At 42.1% G+C, this 20711-nt stretch overlaps 1 protein-coding gene and 1 long non-coding RNA gene across 4 annotated transcripts in view; one reads left to right on the top strand and one right to left on the bottom strand.

The window, feature by feature from the left end:
• ADGRD1 (adhesion G protein-coupled receptor D1) overlaps positions 1–17819 on the top strand; it is a 259123-nt gene extending 241304 nt beyond the window's left edge. For all 3 annotated transcript variants that reach the window (XM_027817275.3, XM_043529403.1, XM_007054972.4), the window contains 4 exons: positions 7922–8048; positions 9076–9117; positions 13042–13134; positions 15417–17819. In XM_027817275.3, coding sequence (XP_027673076.2) covers positions 7922–8048; positions 9076–9117; positions 13042–13134; positions 15417–15512 — 358 coding nt within the window. In that variant the 3' untranslated portion in view covers positions 15513–17819. The remainder of the gene's footprint in view (positions 1–7921; positions 8049–9075; positions 9118–13041; positions 13135–15416) is intronic.
• The window catches only part of LOC119563779, a 156317-nt gene that overhangs the window by 50014 nt on the left and 85592 nt on the right, over positions 1–20711 (bottom strand). The window lies entirely within an intron of this gene.

The following is a 20711-nucleotide window of genomic DNA, read 5'->3' as shown; positions in this document are numbered from 1 at the left end:
TGCTCCAGTTGACTTGCTCAATGAGTTGGTGGTTGAGCTTGGAGGAGAACCAAGAAATTTTGACTCTGAACTCTCTCTTTTGACCCCTAGTTTACGTTCCTTGAGCTGGTCAAATTATTCATTGTGACTATTTTTGGGTGTGAATTTATCTCATTTTTTATTTTTAGGTCATAAAAGGCTTGGTCCCAAAGATTCCCATTGATGGGAACCAACTCTGGCTCAGGTCCAAATGGTTTGTAAATCTGTCCACATTTCTGTGAATGTGTTTGTAGCAACACACTGGCTAGGTTGCTCCAACAATTTCCAGCAAATGTTTTTTTCTAATACTGTTCAGCTGGACTATTTGTGGTGGGTAATTTTGCTCCCTGACTAGATGATTGAATAAATAATAGCAAACAACAACATGCTCTTGTTCACTCATGACTCCCACTCTGTGAAGAACAGCCATTCCTCATGCATCAAAGGGGATAAAATCCTGAAGGCTGGTGAATACCAAGCATAAAAAGGAGGTAAGAACATAGCTGAATTGAATGGCAGTTCTGACTGTGAAGGAAAGTTTGCAAACACTGTTTGTTTCACAGATTTTAATCAGCTCTTAGGTTGGAGTTTGATGATTACAAGTTGTAGCAAACTGAAAACAGTCCAAGTTCATCTCCTTCCAGTATTAATCTGAACTCTGTTAGATTTTGAGAGAGCTGCTAGTGGTGGGTGTCTGAAGTAAACCGCAAAAAGAGAAAATTCAGTTAAAAGGACCATTCATCAAAGTAACAATGTGACTTGCTATGGAAAAGTGTCTGCTTTTATAGACCATACCTCTTCCTGCTATTTATATAATCTTGGTTTATGGGTCTCAATTTAGTCCCTAATTTAGCAGACAGGATGTCTGAAGTTGTGGAGGTCAGATGCCTTAAACGGATTAGCTCCTCATATATAACTAATAAAACTGATTCGTGAGTTATAGATCTCATTCTTAATAGCAATACAGTTTGCTTCCTGCAAGCAGTAAAGTTACTGCCTAGGGGCTGCTAGTTCAATCATCAGTATTTGATATGGACAGTGTCCTCAGAGCAATAGGAAAGAGGGAAAAATTAAATAAGGGCAAGAAGAAAGCTATAGTGAGTAGAACTGTTCCAAACCAATTGCAAATATAATAAAACTATAAGGTCCGACCCTGCTCCTTGGCAAAAATCCCAATGAATTTAACAATAAGAAGATTGAACGCCTATTTCATATTATGTCGTTGACAGAAATGATATCCCACAGGACCTGACCCATACATTTCTTGCACACTTTGCCATCAATGCAGCAAAGACAGATTACACCAGCTCCAGGATCTTCCCCTCATGTTCCTATTGACCAGAATTTGGGACCAGGATTTCAGCCGGTATAAATAAGTGTAGCTTCAGTGACTTCGCTGGAGCTACACCAGTTAACACCAGCTGAAGATCTGGCATTGCCTGTGCAAGTATTGGATGTTATGCAAAATTGAACAATAAATAGGAACTGGAGAGTAAAACGAAGACTTAAGTGGGATGTCTCAGATGAGTAAGGTTACTCTCTTGAGTAAGGGTTATAGAATTGGCCCCTAAGGGGAGCAGGCAAAGGAGACAAGATTTTTGTTTTTTTAGATGGAGGTTTAAAGAGATGGAGAGTCAATTAGAAAACCCAGGAAAGGCTGATTGAGGCATCAGGAACTATAAAGAAAGTTGCAGGGTTCATACAGGTAGGCCCAGTGAATAGATTTTGCACAATTGCCAGCAACTACCCTGAAGGAACCCCACTGATTGTAAGGGAGCCAGTTGCAGCATGATGGCCGTATGTAGTACAAGTTCGTTGCTGTTGGCTCGTAAAGTCAAAACCATTCTTTTGGCTCTGCATAGGAATTAAATCAGCCCACATCAAAGCATCTATTGCTGAATGATGCTTTGCACAGCTTGTGCCTTCTGTGTAACTTGTAACCCATCCATCCAGATTGTTATCATTTTGACACAGTGAGAAACAAGTCCTAGCAGTAGAACAGCTGATAGATACACTGTGCACAAGCAATAATATTCCAAAGGCTGCGAAACACAGACTGGATATAAAAATGTAATCAGAACAAAAATAGCTCTGCAGTTTCCAGAAGTCACCTGTTAACGAAGGAATAAGTGGTACATATTTGTTAAAAGAAAACTGAAAAAGAAAGTAAAAAGGATGAAGAAAAGCAAATTCCCCCTTGGTGCCTGCTTTGTCTTCCTCCCAGTCAATTCAGTGCAGGGCTGATCAACACACACTCACACGGAAGCTGGAAGCAAAAACAGTTTAACAGAGCTAGACTGCGAGAGAGCAATAGTGATTGAACTTTTATCAGCTTGTGTGAGAAATAAACCCTTATATGGCTTCTAAAATTCTATGGGCCAGCTCATCATCACCTAGAATGTGACCAAACAGACGTCTAAGGGTGAGTAAGTCCTCCCTTTATGCTGCCTGCCCACATTTCTACTGCAAGCAGGGGGAGAAAGAGGAGGTTAAGGGCTAGATTCACCAAGGAACCAGCGATGCTTAGCGTGGCCACGGCTAACTTTTCAGCACCTAGAAAATCACTGGGATTCACGTCCTTGGGCTTCCTATCCAATGAATGCAGAACGATAGGTTCCTCAAAATGGGGTTCACAAAGGTCAGCAGGCTAGGTGGCTGCCCGCCTAAGATAGACAATGGGAGATGTCAAGGAGAAGGGAGTGTCCTAAATCTTGCCCCTCTCAGGGAGTTTGGCTTTTAAATCCAGGCTGCAGGGAGGCGCCTCCCTCTGCTTGGGATTCTCAGCTGCAAACTCTTGTTTGGAATTAGTCATCTACAGCATTTCTTGCAAGAAGCGGTGGGGCGGCACTCTCCCCCTATAACTAGTAGCCCAGTGGTTAGGGTACTCACCTGGGATGTGGGAGACTACGGGTTCAAATCCTCCCTCTGTCTGAGGGGGAGAAGGGATTTGACCAGGGATCTGCCAATGCTCAGGTGAGCACCCTAAATGCTGGGCTATGAGATATTCTGATGCTCAGAGTTTACCTGTGGGATTAGGCCTCACGGGCATGTTAGTCAGAAGAACACTTATCATCCCTTGGTTCATGCATTGCACTGGGGCAAGGCATCCAAACAACTGCTGGAGTGCTCATGTGCAGAGGCAGAAATGGAGGCACCTAAAGAACTTTGCAAAAAGTTAGATGCTGAATGAGCTTAGGCTCCTACTGGGTTCGGTTGCAGTTAAGTGGGGGTACTGTGAATACCAGTGGTGCCTAACCCTAGGATTTAGGTGCCTAAGTCCCTTTGTGAATCTAGCCCGCCATTGTCCTGTATTCCCTCCCTCCCCCGGCACAAGATTCTATATTTGTACTGGCCAGGGGGAATAGTGATCTGCTATTGGCATGGGAAAATAAGATAGTTAACCTTTCCCTGGGTTGTGCCTCTGAGCAGCATTCCTCACCTGGACTGCTTCTGGGGACGGCCACCTACATGGCTACCTCTTTCTCTGCACTAGTGGTAAAAGACAACCTACACCTATATTAATTGCACAGGACATTGCTTATTGTCATCCAGCACAGCTGGGTGACAGAAATCAGGCTTTCCCATTCAGTGTCTTGAGGTATCAAACTCAGTATTACACCATCCTAGTTACCAAACTTCATAGACAGCATCAAATCCAAAGGACCATGTTGATGCATTATTAAAGTTGCTCAATCTGAATATTCAAACACTAGCTAAAGTTCCAAAACCAACATGTACTTGGCTGTGTTGTATGGTTTAAATTATTAGGGCTAGTCTCCTCAACTATGCATGTAGCCAGAAACACAGGAATAAAAAATAAGAACATATAAGTGCAATGCATTGGAATTAATGTAGCTACGGGACCCATATCTTTTGCAATTTCTGAATTGTTTTGACCTTATTGTTGCTTAATGCAGCTTTTTGCATTTAATTTGCTATGCTTTTTTTTTAAAGGTCAAAGAGGCAATGAAACGAAGTTTGGGGAAGTGGGGGCAGAGGAGGAGGGAAGAAAATAAAAAAGGTCAAGGAAAAAATGCTGCCAAGCTTCTAGCTTGGTTAGTGGAAGCTCATAACTCCTTGAACCAGTCATTCACACTTAGGGTGAAATACACCCGTGCAGCAGACTGGCATAAGATCTATGCACCGCCTAAGCAAAATAGGTCTTAAATTGGATGCAAGTGACACACAGACCTTGTGCTGATCCTGTGCATGGGATGAATTTCACCCCTAAACAGCACCCAGTCTAAATGGATGTGCACTTAAAAAGATGCACATGTACTGAGTGCCTTCCTAATTAGTGTTCGTTCATCTCCTGCCCTCATACATTTTTCTACTGCACATGGTCAGTGTTCAGTCTTCAAAGGCCTATGATCTTTGTTAAATCAAAACCTGTTAAAAACAAAGGGCCAGATTTAGTGTTTAGGTGACTAAAGACGTAGATAGATGCCTAACAGATAGGGATTTATAAAAGCACCTAACTGAATAAAGTATTTAACTCCCATTGACTGTCAGTGGGAGTTAAACACGTGACCTGCTTTGATGCTTTTGTACATTACACTACATGACTATCTATATCATTAGGCACCTTTATCACTTTGTAAAATCTGGCCCAAACTGATTAGTCCTCAGTGAAAACTCTGTCTAGCCCACGTTTCAGTTACAGTTTTCATGTCATTCACTATTACTGAAGCATTGTTCGGATAGTGTGTTTAGAATAGCTTGCAATGGGAAAAGTATATTTGTTGTGGTCTAACGACTCCAAATATGGCTGAAGTCATTTTGCTCAAACTTAAAATAAAAATTAAAACAAACTCCCCTTTATCCCAGAAGGCAAATTTCATAAAAATTGGATGTGTCTGAGACAGCAGAAGGGTAAGAGTGATGGGTTCATAATGGAAAGTGTTTTTCAATATCGGATTAGATGAGAGACCTAAAATGTCTAAATGCCCAGATTCCATTTTCCACATGTTTGCTATGGCCCCTCTCCTGCAATGAGTCCTATGCAGGTGGACCCTCATCGAAATCAGTGGGGCTTAGCCCAGTCACAAGGTTTTTGTTTGGTTCCCCTCACCCCAACAAGAGTTCATTGCAGGATCTGGGTCCTTGGCAATGTGTCAGTGGGAAATATTTCCTGTGTTACTGTTGAAGTGAAGGACTTTAGCCTTGGGAAAAAAATATCATCCTTGCATTATGAAATAATTCTGCTCCATTGATCAAGTTGCTCTCAAGACCGGATTCTTTGAAATGTATATTGTAAGTGAATAATAGACCTCAGGGTTTATTGTATTCCTTCAGTTCCTGGCTGACAGACCCTTTACAGAATCAAACTGAATTGTACTGAAATATTTGTGGCTAAGGACACCAAGATTCTCCTCAATACACACATTTAAAGAAATCTAGGCTTTCTTCGGTGACCCATATTTTCCAGCAATCCTTGACCCCATGGCACTCAGTATTTAAAGAGAGTTTTCCATTGAGTTATGTGAAACGGCAGCCTCATTTTTCTCCAGTTGTTTTCTGTAATCATCATGGAGCCTTGCCCTAACAAAAGATATGCAGATGTAGGCACTGCTCTCCTGCACCTACACCCTAGCCCCACCAAAGGGGAAGTTAATATTGCTTGAGACAACATGATCTCCTGCATGGATTTCCTACTAGCAATCTGCAAGCTCCTCAGTGATGCAATAGTTGAGAGGGTGGGCTGATCCTTGGCTCCACCCTTCCCTCACTCAATATGCCCCCATCCTGACCTACTGATCCCCAACTTCACCACAGCCCCAGTTCAGTAAGGAATTTAACTTTAAGCATGTGCTTAAATCCCATTGGCCTCAATAGGAGTTAAGCATGTGCTTACATTTAAACACGTTTAAGGGCAATGCTCACGAGGAATTGGATTACTCACTTGCTTTGGGGACTTGGGGTCATGTGCCTTTGTTAGGACTTAGACAGCTCTGGGAAGGAGTCTTTTTTCTCCACTTCCACTCTCCCCACCCCGGTTCCACCTGCGTTGCTTCCCTCTGCCAATGGAAGGCAGCATCTGGTCCTTGGTATCTTTCAGGATTTCAGTAATTTGAGGCATAGGGCATGCAAATCTCCTACATCCTTCCACCTTGCATAATAGAACTGCACAGGTACCAGTTAATAGGCTAATAGGCTTTGTGCCCATGGAGAAAACTAGGAGGTTTTGCCCCAATGACTTCCATGAGAGTTCTGAGTGAGCAAACCCTTGCTGAATACTTCCTGGTTGTCCAAAGCTTTGGCCCAGGCATGTAGCCGCTGAATCATTTGTTAGGAGAAAGTGGATTGTGACTGAATTACTATGTACATATTCACAAGCAACCTGGCTGCATTCCAACTCAGACCAACTTTCAGCAAGTAGAAATAAAATAAAAAATTAACCGCAAGTTATTTTGTTGTACATTGTAAGTTGTATATTGTTTTAACTGAATGCAGATGGAATGAGCTGTTCTCATGCTTTCCATACTTAGAAACAGACCAGGTACTTCTTGCTGAATGCTCTTACTACTGCTACACTCAGTATGGATGTTTACATGCACAAATGAAAGTTTCTTTTGTACAATTTATTGCCGAGAATCACTCTCTCTCAAGAGAAAGAACAATGACTGAAATAAGGACTTTTGGAGAGTAGACAATTGTGTAAGACAAACAGTAATGCTTTGAGACTTCAGTCTGGTCAGAGGTCCATGTCCTACATGCAGGCTGGCTGGTGTTCTGCTGCAGCAAAGACATTAGACCATCCTGAGTAAAACCAGCAAACAAATCCCAGAACAGCAAGTTACCCTTCTGGAAATGCCTGATCATGCAAGGTCTCAAGCACCCCATGTGAGGTGCTGATCACCCTTAATTCCTTTTGGTAATGAAGAGAAACATCTTGCAGGAGACTGAAAGCATGTTGCACCTCACACCATTGGGCCCTAATTTAGGAGGCTATAGGTGCAGAGACACAAGGCCTAATTCTGACGTCACATCTGTCTATATCCATCTGTTGTCTCTTGTCTTATACTTAGATTTTAAGTCCCTTGGGGCAAGGGCTGTTTTTTTGCTCTGTTTGTACAGCGTCTGACACAATGGAGTCCTGGTCCGTAACTAGGGCTCCTCAGCACTACAGTGATAATAATAAATAATAATAATATTTCCACAGTATCTGAATGCCTCACAATCTTTAATGAATTGATCCTCACAAAATCCCTGTGAGGTAGGGAAGTGCTGTTATTCCCATTTTACAGCTCAGGAACTGAAGCACAGAGCAAAAAGCCTGAAAAGTATTTTAGTATTTTGATCTCAATGGGAGTTAGGTACCTAAATGCTTTTGAGGACCTGGGATGGACAGACTAAGCAACTTGCCCCAAGTTACACAGGAAATCTCTGGTGGTGCTGGCAACTGTACCCACAGTTCCTTGACCACTGGACCATCAATCTTCTCTACTTATATATAGATGCATGAGCACTTGACAAGAGTTGTCTCCCTGAGTTCAGTGGGCTTCAGTTGCATATAGTCTGGAAGGCACTTTTGGATCCTAGGAGAGGAAAGCACGTTCTACATTGAAGATATTACTCTTATTTAAGTGCAACCAATGCGCTCTTATGAAATGACTCATAAGAACAATATTGATGAAGTTCTTTCTTTGTGCTGTGAACATAAATAGGTCCTACTTCATTTTTTTTCCAGTGATCAAAAAAGGCTGACACGGCTACTCATTTATACAGCAATAAAGTTGAGCAACCATCTGATGGCAGTGTCTGTCAGAAGACTTTTTTTTTTTTTTTTTGCACAATCACTCGTATGCCAAGAAATAATTGTTAAAAATCTTCCCTTGGATGTGTTAAAAACTTACTGTTTGCCTGGCAGTTCTGTTAAATTTCCTGTCATTTTATCTTTCAGGTTGACAGCTAAGGCAGTTGCTGTATTGTTACCTATCTTGGGAAGTTCATGGATCTTTGGAGTTCTAGCTGTCAATGACCATGCAGTAGTATTTCAGTACATGTTTGCAATATTCAATTCCTTGCAAGTACGTACATAATGCAGGCTCTGAGGGTTCAGACAACAGCTGTAGAGCACCACAAGCTTGCACTGACAGATCTTTAGCAATGTTTTCATTTGTGTATATTTTTCTGATCTTCCATACCCCTTTATCTCATAAGCCTGTACAATCAATGATATTTCTCCAGTCTCTGCATAGACAGTAAAAATATTGAGCAATTGATTAAGGCTTCTAACAGCCACCAGATAAACAGGTACTGATCACTGCCCTTGACAGAGTTTATTCAAAGTTCATTTTCAAGAGTGAGGCATCAAGGACTAGATTTAACAGTGGATGCACCGCTGACATTTTTCAGGTTTGTAAAGTCAACTTAAGATTCTGTGATCCAGAAGGAGCCAAATAAGACAATCCTAAGTGGCTGGGTAGATCTCATCAGGTTGAGCAACAGGATATGTGTGTTGCATTTGACAAAAGTTAGTAGGAAAGAGGCCCACTGATGCAGCATACAGCACTTGTGATAGGACGACAAGATAAAAGGGTCCTGAATAAGCATCCCTAGCCAGGAAAGGACTTAAGAATCTGCCTAACTATAAGCAGGTGCTTGAGTACAGACATACAGTTACAAGCGTGTTTAAGTTCTCTCCTGGATCAGAGAGGTAAAAGCAGCACTTGTGAATTTTTTGTCATCTCACAAAGGAGTTCCACAGATAATCAAACCAATACTACATCAGAGGGTCCCAGCTAGAGCTGGTTGGAAAAGGGCTTTGATTGCCAACAACCAAAACATTTTTGATTTTTAAACTTTTGGATTTGGAGGCAGACACTTTCTGTGAAAATTTTGTTGAAAACCCAAGTTCCTTAAAAATAAAGTAAAAGTTTTAGATGGAAAAATTTTGACCAGTCCTATCAGTAGCCTAATGTTGTCACTGATTAAGTTAGGGAAGAATTTGACCCATTCGTGCTCAATTGTAAATCTCAGACTGTTGCACACATGCTTAGTGCAATACTTCAAGTAACCTGTAATATTATTCTTCCCTTCTTTGTTTTATTTTAGGGATTTTTCATCTTCCTGTTTCACTGTCTTCTGAATTCAGAGGTATGTTCTTCCCTTCTCCCCCAATAAACATCCAGTAAGAGCTCTTTCTGTAGTAAAACCAAGAGCCAAATGATGCTAAAATATTGTTAGGATGGTATAAAGTTTGTAAATCTGCTTTGGTATTTTAGGAAACCCTTGTTTAATGCTGTTGCTTTAAGTACTGCCCTTTATTCCTCAGTCACAGTTGCTTAGCAATGTGATTTTTTTTTTTATGTAGTCACTGTTATTACAATTTATGAAATCTTCAGGAAAGTAGGAACTCAGTAAAAAACTCTAGTGCTCTGGGTGTAAAATAAACAGTGAATGAACCCATTATGGGCACTTTCTTTGTCACTGATATTTGTAAGTTTCTGTGTGAGAAACATGAAACTATCAGTGATTTTATGGTTCAGAGGACTCCTGGCCACACATGACCCCACTTTGTAGCAATGTATGTCATTTAGTGCATTTAACCTAAAGAAGCAGAGTTTCCTGATATGTGATAATAGATCAGAATTCAAGTCTAAGGGGAAAGATACTGCTTGGGCATGGATGGAGACTAGCATTCTATGGGCAACATTTCTGAAGTGAGAATTTTTGGGTTTCAGAGCCAGAAGGGAAAATAAATATTAATCTCAGCAAAACAAACTTTTAGAATCCCTTTATTAATGAGAAACCAGAATAGAACATTTCACACTTTTCTTGGCAGGATGCTAGGTCCTTTACAGTGGACTAAAGGGGGATCTTTTCATGTAAGGATCGTGTCACTGGATTGACTCCTTTAGAGCCAAAGCTTTAGCCAGATAAATAGGCCTTGCACAGGGAATCTCTACATGGACTGGAGCTGCCAGAATGCTCCCCTCTCCCAGGGCACTGGGCACAAAAGCCCAGCAATATGCCATTGTTACTGTAAATCAAAGGCGGTGATGGAAGTCGCTGTCAGTACCATGTGGTTGTTTTAATCAGTGGATCAGCATATACACATATACCTCCTACTGACCACTCTTCTGCTTGTCCCATGCCTCTTCCCTCCATGCCGCACATAAACACTGGAACCATTCCATTCTGCAGCGTTAAGGGCCTTCTCTGCCAGTGCAGGGGCAGGGAGGACATGGTGTTTGCAATAATCAGGTATTTGCTGACCACCATCATCATGACCATTGTTGAATGTAATCATGGTCTCTGCCCCAGTGACTTCATAGTGTTGGGTACTGAATTCTCTAGCTGCACTGGGATCAGAAGGAGACACCAATGTGTAAAGATAGGAGGGCTGGTAAAAGTTAAAAAGGAAAAATATTTAAATATCCTATTATTCCCTGTGCTCAGAGAGCCTCCTTCTCTCCATGACCCATCTGATTCCCAGACAAAACAATCCAATGGCCAGATATAAATATCTGGCCATTGGATTGTTTTGCTGACACCTACTAAGGAAGGGAATTCATAAACTCCTCCGAGTGCTCTTAGAGGCACTAGGTACTATACTTCAGAGTCTGAATCCCTGGCAAACAGCAGAAATGAGCAGTTGCCTTTTGGAGAATATTTCTTACTAGCTCCATGTACAGTCTCTGTGAGGTGTCTCTATTTAAAATACACCTTCCAAAAAAATTTTTTTTTAAATGCTTTACTCCTCAAAACTTTGTGTAACAGGGAATCCCAGACGTAGGAAAGCAAAACCGCTAGCAATATTTCAAATCAGTAGGGTAAAGCAGAGATATCGGATTTTACAAGCAATACATAAGACCTGTATGAAGAAATACTGTGAAAAATGGCAGTACTTTTGATTGCCTGAGGACCTTGGCAATGCCGGAACTACAGAGCAGACTACATCCCTTTTTTCCCCCCCCAGTTATTTTTTGTTTTGTTTTTCAAAGTAAAAAGGAGAACAACAACAAAAGTAGAGGGAGAATATAAACAACAATTATAGCATGCAATCATAGTGGGAGAAATATAAAAAGGTACATATACAGCACCACAGGAACTACAAATATACAGACCACCTTACCCTAATTTTAATTGTACCTGTCAGCAAAATAAGAATATGTTCACTTGTTTTAAAAATCCCCAACAATTGGCTCCCTTCTGCTTTCAGAATGGCAAAACTGCCACTCGCTTCAAAGGGTGCCAGATCAATACAGTGATAATTAATTCTCTCCAGATTTACTAAATCTCACAGATTGACATGCCACTGAGCTAGTTAGTTAATTTTCCTGGTTTTTCTCCACTAGCAATTTAGCAATTAGCATTTTGTAAATCATGCTAGATTCTAACATCTAGGGGCAGTATGGCTTAGTGACAAGAGCCATTCCTGGCTCTGGTTCTATTCCTGGCTCTGCCACTACCCTGCTGGGTGGCCTTGGGCAAGTCACTTCCCTGTTCTGTGCCTCCATTTCCCAATCTCTGAAATGGGGATACTAATATTGCCCCCATATTAGCATTTAAGGATCATGTTTAATTGCTTCGTCACCGCCTTCTAAAATGGAAGCACAATAAACTGACATACACCCATCACCACATTTCTGCGTGGCATGGTTTTATTTTATTCAACTAGAGAGGAGTTGAATTTCATTGGAAAGCATCATGTAGTTCATAAATATAAGGGTACATATAAAGCTGTAGCTAGGGTGGTGAGTATTTTGTTCCCTGCCACAAATGTGATCACTCAAGTGCCAAATTAAAGGCAGTGCTTTTAGAGAATGACAAGGCAGAGCTAGGGCTTAATGACATGGACAGTCCCTTTGACTTCAGGGGGACTGTTTGAATGAGAAAGGTGAGCTGGAGTGGCGTGGGGATATGATCCCTGTATTGTCACTATGAGGACATACTTCTTTAGGACTCCAGTGGAGCGGTGGGTATTTGGAGGATCACGGTGGGTGAGTTTTTCATTGACTTCAGTGGGCCAAGATTTCACCCTGTGTGTGCAAAGTGAACATTATTGTTAAAGTGTGAAATTCACCTCTGTCTGGACTGGCCAGCACCTTTAAGTCCCACTCAGGCTCTCCAGATAAGTGGTGCCTAGGCCTCATGCTGGAATTTTAGCTATGCCACAGCCCTGCTCTGAAAAGTGACTAGATAAGATGGCACCTTTTGCTCAACAGATCCCTCTGCATTTCAGTGACAAAAATAGGTACTTCTTCCCATTTTTACTTCCATGGAGCTGGCACAGCACTGGGGGAGCAGGCTGCATTCGAGTCTGGCTCACAACCATCAACAGAATTATTTACTAAGCTCCCAGTGCTGGACCAAAGCCTCTCTGGACAGACACCTGTGCAGCCATAAAGTAGAAGGTGATGGAGTTGCACTCGTGTTACTTGATTATTAGAATCTGCAGGGCTGGCAGTTTGGAAAAAACAACAGCCTGGATCATCTCCCGCCAGGGAAAAAGTTGTCAGGAGGGCTTCTGGAGGAGGAATTCCGCATGCCAGATCCCCTCATCCCATCAGAGAGGGATGGGTGTGCGTGTGCATTGTCAGAGTTTGAATCTAGTGAAAAAAGCCCACAGGGCCCACCCACAAAGTTGGTGACTCACATAGAACCTAGGGGCTCCCCGGAAGGCCAGGATAAACTGCACAAAGCCCCTTCGGTCTCTGCGGGTGCGCCAAGAGGCCAGAGCCATTGCTGGCTCCTGGCAGAGCAGTTATTTTGGGACTGCATGGAGTCCGGGGAAGCGCCCACCTGAGTGCACAGATTAGCTGACACAATCGGAGCTTATATTTTTACTTATTAAATGTGCAAATCTGATCATGGACCTATTGGTAAACACTAAAATGGAACCCCATGATATTATTATTATTATTACACAGTAGAATGGCAAATATTCCACAGTAACGTATGCGTATGAACCCTCGTCCATTTATAATGGAAAGACAATACTTTGTACCTGAGAAATAAATAAAACCAGATTAGGATCATCATTTCCTGACTGCCTTCTAATGCTTCTTTCCAAAGGTTAGAGCCGCCTTTAAGCACAAAACCAAGGTGTGGTCCCTCACCAGCAGTTCAATTCGAAACATCAATGTGAAACCCTTCAACTCCGATATCGTAAGTACTCCCATCAATGCCATTTTTATCCTATTGTACTGGCTGGAAGGTTGTAGAGCAAGCTGTGAGACTAACTGATTTTTTGGTTCACTGGCAGTTCTAAAAAATCAGAAGAATTGTGTGATTTGGTCAAGATGAAGTTAAAAAAATATATTTTGGGGGAAGAGTGGGGGATTTTCAGCAAAGTGAAAAAGTTGGGAAAACTTCATTTTGTGTTGAAGGAAACGTTTTTGTTCAGCCTGAAACTATGTTTCATTTTGAACATAAGCAAAGGAGTTGAAGGGCTGCATTCACAAAACCAGGGAGCAGGAGATATAGGATTCAACAAAAGAGATATAGAGAGGCCCAACCCAGAATAGCCAATAGCCTGGTGGTTAGGACACACACCTGGGAGGGGAATGATTGGGGGTTGCAGTCCCTGCTCCTGAGCTGGGATTCAAACCTGAGTCTCCCACACCACCAGTGAGTGCTCTGAGCACGAGGCTAAAAGTTATGGGGGAGAGGAGGATGGTGACACCACCTTCTCCTTCACAGCTTTGTGTAGCCCAAAAAATGGAAATGTTTCACGTTTTCAAAATATTAAAACTATTTGTTTAGACGTTTCCAAACTTTTCTTTTGTTTTGACTGAAACATTTTGCCCAAATTGACACAAATTGTGGCAAAATATTTCATTGGATCCGGATTTGCTTTTTTTTTTTTTGGTGGAAAAAAAGTTTCAGCTGAAAAATGTTGCCCAGCTCTAGAGTGATCTTGTGGAAAGAAAGATGAGATGACGGGGGCACAGGAGTTAATTAGCACTTGTCTCTACTGTGTGTTCTAGAGCCAGTTGCGATGGGCAAGGGTTGTGTGGTGACTATAGGAGATACTCTGAAAGCAGAGGACTAAATTCTGTTCTCTGATAAGTCAGTGCGTAAAATTTCTAAAAACATCAGACTTGGGGCCTGATCCAAAGCCTACTGAAGTCAATGAGAGTCTTTCCATTGACTTCCACGACCTTTGAACCAGGCCCTTGAAGAATGTTCTCGTTATTAACTTCAGCTGATGACCATTGGTTTTGGTTAGGGTTAGAGCTGGTTGAAAGTCAGAATTTTTGTTTCATGGGAAATTTCGTTATATCAAAATTTTTGAAATTTTCAACCAAATGGAAATGTTGCAATCATGTTGGTTTCAGCCATCAGCTGGCAAGGCTTCCAGGATCCTTGATTCCAGGGCAGCCCTGCCATGCAGACTCCCCCGGGGCCAGGGACTCCATGGCTTGCAGGCTCCTGGGCCAGCTTGCTCTTCAATGCTCACAGTAGTTGGCTCCCCGACTGCTCAACTCTGACAACCTTGGAAGCCATCTGCCCCAAGATTTGGACAGGCCAAGGAGCTGGCTGGCCCAAGATTTTGGAAGCTCGGAGGCCAGTCTGCCTGGCGGGTATGCCCTGGAACCACAGACCCTGAAGTCTGTCCCAGGACCTTCCAGACTCCCAGCTTTGTGGCAGGGAACCTGGAAGCCCTGTGCGCCCCATCTAGAGCCTGGCTGTCGGGCTTCTGTGCCAGCTGATTCCCCAGGCTGCCTGACTCGCAGGGCAACTGGCTCCCCAGCCTGCAGGGGTCGGTCAGTCCAGGGAGCCAACTGGCCTGAGAATCTGGAAGCCCTGGCATCCCCAACCCTGGGGACGGTCACCATCGCAAGGCTGTCCTGGAGCTGCAAATCCTGGAAGACCTGGAGTCCCGACTCCAAGGCAGTCCTTCAGATGTGTGGGCAAGGTGGCAGGGAGAGATGTGAAACCTTCCTGACAGGCCGGGTTCTGCCGGTGTTCCTTCATGAGACTTGTCAAAAGTGACAGGTTGGCGTGAAACATTTTACTTCTGACGAACTGGCATTTTCTGATGCAAAATTGTTCCAGCAGACAATTTCCAACCAGCTCCCGTCCTTTACATTTGAGGACCTTTACATTTGAGTCCCACGAGTGAACATTTATATAAACAAATCAGTGTGTATATATGCATTCCCCTCTCTCTCCCCGACTCAAGGAGAGCTTAAGATGTCTTGAGACAAAATACATTTATTTTATGAGAAAACTGGCTATTAGAAATGATAGCTTCTGAAATGATTGGCAATGATCACTGAATAATACCTGACAATACATGTTAAATGGCTCCTTTATGGCTTGTGCTCTCAAGAGTCTAAGGTAATGTGGAGTCTAGATTGATGCTTTCAGGCTTTCATGTCCTCCAGTCAATAGTGATTTACCAAAAGAAGTAAATCCAGTTTCAATACTATTTTGTCTTCCAGATGACTGGGAATAGGCCAGGTACAACTCCTACGAAGATGAACACCTGGGACAAGAGTACCAATTCAGCCAATCAGATTGATTTATCAGCAGTCTGATATTAGACCCAGATTCTCTCTGAAAAATCAAGCCATACCTTCAGGATCTCCAGTACAGTGCCCCCCCCCCCCAGTATTTTCTCACCGTTAATGCCAGTAGGAACTGCTCTTCTAATCAATGCCTAATAAATTGGAAATTGCCATATTGCTTTGCCGAGTATGTACAAGTCTGTCTTCATCTGCCTCCCTTCCAGGGTGTAATGCAATCGACCATTAGCAATAGCTAATTCGCAATAGCTGCAGAGTAACTAGCACTACTGTACACTGGATGGTTTTGTCAGTGACGATGACAACACTAGGGATGGGAAGGTTATTGCGATCTAAATCTAAAGGTCACGTATTTCAGGAAAAATGCATTTTTGTGCTCTGAAAATGAAATGCTTCCAATTGTGATGTTGTAACAGGGCTATTCTTGTTTAGCTGTGCACTCTCTGTTTACATGTCATATCTTAAGTAATCCAATTATCCCAGAGAAACTTATTAACACCACATACTGCCAACAGGCATTTTATGGGAACACTGTAAAGAAGCCAGACCGTGAGGGAAAAAAAGAAAAATTCCAGCCATTCAGCCCACTCTGTAGACTTGGGACTAGTGAAGCAGATATACACTAGCTCTACATACACACAAATCACGTGTGCACACACACAGACTGCTAACTTTTTAGATATTCCTTTTTCCAGATCTGCAATAGATACAAAAGGCTCTGACTGCCCTGCTCCAATCCGCAATGTTAGTTTCATTTAAAGGGTGATTTCTGTCTGCTGACTAACCGTACTAGAAGCTAGTTGTCTCAGTCTTTCAGACAGATCAACAATGGTACATCACACGCATTTCACAAATGGAATTGATCTGTAGCTTCTGGAAATCAAAACCCACACTGTGACTTATCTTTCTCCTTTTAGTGGTCAGAATGAGACACTGAATTCCAACAAAATACTGTGAAGGTAGCAAGACTGAAGATCAGTCTGTGTATTGGTATCTACAGACAGCTTTTAAACAGACCTCAAGACAGTCTTTTGTGGTTTAGACTCTACTCAGCATTCAGCAGCTTTTGCTTCTAATACAATTATGTAGTATCTTCATGGGGGGGCGGGGGGGACTCCTTTTTTCACTGGAGCAATGTCTTCCTGGTTCTTGTAGATTGTGTCAGTGGATAATTCACCGAAGGTAGTTTGGACACACTGAGGCAGACCCTCAGCCGCACTATTATTATGCCCACCCAGCGGGGTTGGTGGGGGAGGACAAGGTGGCTTTTGCCATGAATATGCCCCTATTATCTTGAGGCTGCCCAGGGGCTAATTTGGCCTCAAAAACATGCACCTTGCTCTATTTGCTCAGCAACAATGGTCCCAAAGGGAACACTCCACCAGCTCAGTCTGCTCAGACAAAAACGCCATTGCAGCCACGTCTTTTCTCCTCGCCATATCTCTAACACCCCCTCCCTATGCTGCCCCCATCTCACCCGGGGATTCCCCTTCAGTAGGCAAACCCCTAGGTAGTTGGTGCTTGCTTTCCCAATGCTTTGTGCCACCAGCTGTAAGGGGGCTGAGGATTTGACCCAGTATTTTCAAAGTATCTTTCCCTACTTAATTTAATGTTTATACCTTCCAAAGTTAAGGCCAAGGCTGATCCACTGAAATCAGTGACAATCTCCCATTGAAGTTAGTGGGAGTTTTATCATTGATTTTAGGGGACCAGGATTTGTTCCCTAACTAACTAAAAAGTGAATCAAATTCTGCAGTTATTGCATTAACTTAAACAAATTTACTCCAGATTCACACAGGCAAAACAGAGCAGAATTTGGCCCACTGTGTCTATCATAAATACATGTAAATACAGCCATTTATTAATTCTAATCCTGTGAGCAGAATAATTCTATTTTGTTGACAGCTAAATGTAAAAGCAGGGAAAGAAGAAAGCTAAATATTTAAGTGGCTCTCTCTCTATATTGGCTTTTGTGCATAGGCTTGCTCTTAGCTCTTTGAGCATTGGAATAATTATCACAACTGTGTAAATATAGCAGACCCTTGTGGAAAGAGAATGTCTGTTCCAAAAGATACAATAGAAAGCGCGACTGGAATATATGGAAGCAGGTTGTTGTAACAGAACTGTACTGTGATAACAGGGTTCAGAGTGTCTGTGTTGTGTGCTGATAAAATATTTAAACATATTTTTGATACCGGAGGACATTTTAAAAAAAAACCTGTGACCATGGATATAGATTTTAACCCTATTAGGCGATTTCCATTCTAATCATTATGTTGTAGTAAAAGTGACGTTGTGAATGAGTCATAAAAAATACAGGGGTTTTAAGAAAAAACGGGATTTTAAAATATTTATAATTCCCACTGTGCCATTTCTCACTTTGAACGTTACTCCTATGCTAAATTTACAGCAGTCACCTAAGTTACTGTCAGTAACAATGATTATCATAGATTCATTTGAAAATAACATTTGACATACAGTACAACAGCATCTACTATAAAGGGTTAAGTCTATTTTTTTTATCCAGGTATAACATATAACGTAGTCCCCAAAATACATAAGCAGACTCAATGAATCATGAACATGATTTTTTAAACATTTTGGACTATGACATAGATGTATTATATAAGGAGTGAACATTCATTAACCCATATGTATTGAGACCTATTGTAGATACTGCAATGTTTTCCAGTACATAACCTGTGTCCCATGCTTTATCTGTGCATTTTGAACATAAAGTAGTATATTTTGGTTATGTCACGTGAGTTTAGGAGTTAGAACACTGTATTATTAGTAATGGCAATGGAGTTTCTTTTATTTGCCTCTTTAGTTTCTGATAAAGTAGTAAAAAACCACAAGCATACTGTAAATGTCCATCCCCACCTAAGTCTGTTCATCTTGTTTGATTCTATGTATTTTTCATAGTTTTACTGAATGCAGAAAATATACTGAAATAGAAATGCTTGAAATGAATCTTATCCTCAGTCTTTTAAAGCATGAAAATCATGCAGTTTATTTATGGGCTTGCATATGGCAACTTTTGTAGTATTTCTTCAGGACAGCATCATTTTCTCAATGGTATGAAATCTTAATTGAATGAGATGTGAGTTTTAAAGTAGATTATGTAGCAAGAATGACTTTGCAAGTAAGTAATAATTAAATGTTTTTTTCCAAAATAAAACAAAACATTTAATTTTCTAACAAGATTTTGTGTTTGTTCTATTTATTCACATGGGTTAAAGAACATTGGAAATATATAGTTTCTTAGGGAAGTACAAACACTGTGCCTAAGCATATCAATCCTTACTTATGTGAGAAATCCCCCTGAAGTACTCACAACATGTGGCCTAGTATAGTATCACCAAGATACTATGTAGGCAACATTTTTGTTTTAAACTTTATATCCACAGAATATACTGGGGAATGTCATTCCCGCACCTTAAGAAGGAGCGTGTTTGCCGAGGCTGCAGTTGAAGGATTACTTTTTGTAACGTGGTCATTCCAATAGCCGAGCCAGGACTGATTCCTAGCGGGTCAATTGGCCTTCACATTGTAGGTTATGTTTGGATGACCTGATACCACTGAGATCATGGATAGTGATTGCTGTAATTGCCCTCATTCAGACAATGGGTGTGACAAATAGCATTCTGGTTTGTCATAGTAGGGTAGAGCGTCATCGTCCGTGGTAAAATCCGGAAAGGAGCAGATTTCTAGGTGCATGAAGCTGCTCAATGAGTTGGGACAGTGACCGCTCAGATGGTGCAGTGCTAGTGGCTGCACGCATCCAGCCAGCGATCTCTGAGAAATGTAGGAACATGCCCTGCACATACCTGGCTGGATACAACGAGCTCATGGCCCTTCTCTTATGCTAAAGCTCCCTGATCTCTTGTAAGCCCATTCTACCCCCACGCCACTGTCTCCCCCACAGAGACTGGAAACACCTAGCCTCTCCACTAGAGAGAGAGAGGGAGACAGAGAGGGTGTGTGTGAGTGTGTAAAATGCTACAGAACAGGAGAAGACTGATGCAAGGAGCACCAATTAACATTCCATGGCAATTTGCAGTCTTACTCCGGGGAGCATCCATATTGAGCGGCTGCTCCCTGACTGTCTCTCTCTGCATCTTGGGTGCTTACACCCCGATCCCCACAATATATTTTTTTGCCCAGGGACTACTATTGGCTCAAGTGGTGTGAGAGGGGAAATCATGAAATATAGCCACCAGCCGTCCCTGTTTTCCCACCACCTCCCATTCCATTTCCTTAGCTCCTTCCCCTCCTCCAGGCCCTGCAGTGAGAGAGAGAGCGCGCACCTGTTAACCACTGAGGGAGACACATTCTCCCTAACTTTTTACTTTGCTGTGTACATCCCCCCTGAGGTGGCGGTCAGACTAATGAATGCACCATGGCACACGAGCATGGAGAAGCAGGGCCCAGTAGATCAGCAAGGAGCCGTTAAATTTCCCACTACAGGAGGTCACAGAAGCAGCAAAAATGTACAGAAACCTTTAGAATCAGTAGAGTAATGCCTGATGGGAAGGATTCAATGATTCCAAGGCCAGAAGGAACCGTTGTGATCATCCAGTCTAATCTCCTCTATAACACAAGCCATAGAACTCCTCCAAAATAATTTCTTAAGCATATATTTAAAAAAAAAAATCCAAACTTGATTTTAAAATTACCAGTGATGGAGAATCCACCAAGACCCCTGGTATATTGTTCCAGTGGTGAATTACTCTCACCATTAAAAAAGTACACCATATTTCCAGTCTGAATTTGTCTAGCTTCTAGCCAGTGGATTGTGTTATTCCTTTCTCTGCCAGAGTGAAAAGCCCATCAGTAACTATTTGTTCCCCATGTAGATACTTACAGACCGTATTCAAGGATTCCCCTAATTGCTGCGGAATTCTCAACACACAACCCCTGTGCTCAGGCTTGTGAGCTATGCAGTGAAATTAAGGTGACCAGATGTCTCGATTTTATAGGGACAGTCCTGATACTCAGGGCTTTGTCTTATATAGGCCCCTATTGCCCCTCACCTCCTGTCCTGATTTTTTACACTTGCTATCCTGTCACTCTAGGTGAAATTCACCTGTGCAGAAGCGCAGCACAAGGTTTAGGTCTCACTTGAGCCCTCAGAAGTGGGACTTCAGTGGCACATGGGCCTCTTGCTGACCCTCTATACATGACAGAATTTCATCCTGGAATGAGGAT

The sequence above is a fragment of the Chelonia mydas genome, chromosome 15 (assembly GCF_015237465.2).
Source record: "Chelonia mydas isolate rCheMyd1 chromosome 15, rCheMyd1.pri.v2, whole genome shotgun sequence".
NCBI classification, from domain to species: Eukaryota; Metazoa; Chordata; order Testudines; family Cheloniidae; genus Chelonia; species Chelonia mydas.
Note: the sequence above shows the minus strand (reverse complement) of the source record. Positions and strands in the feature narration are given on the sequence as shown.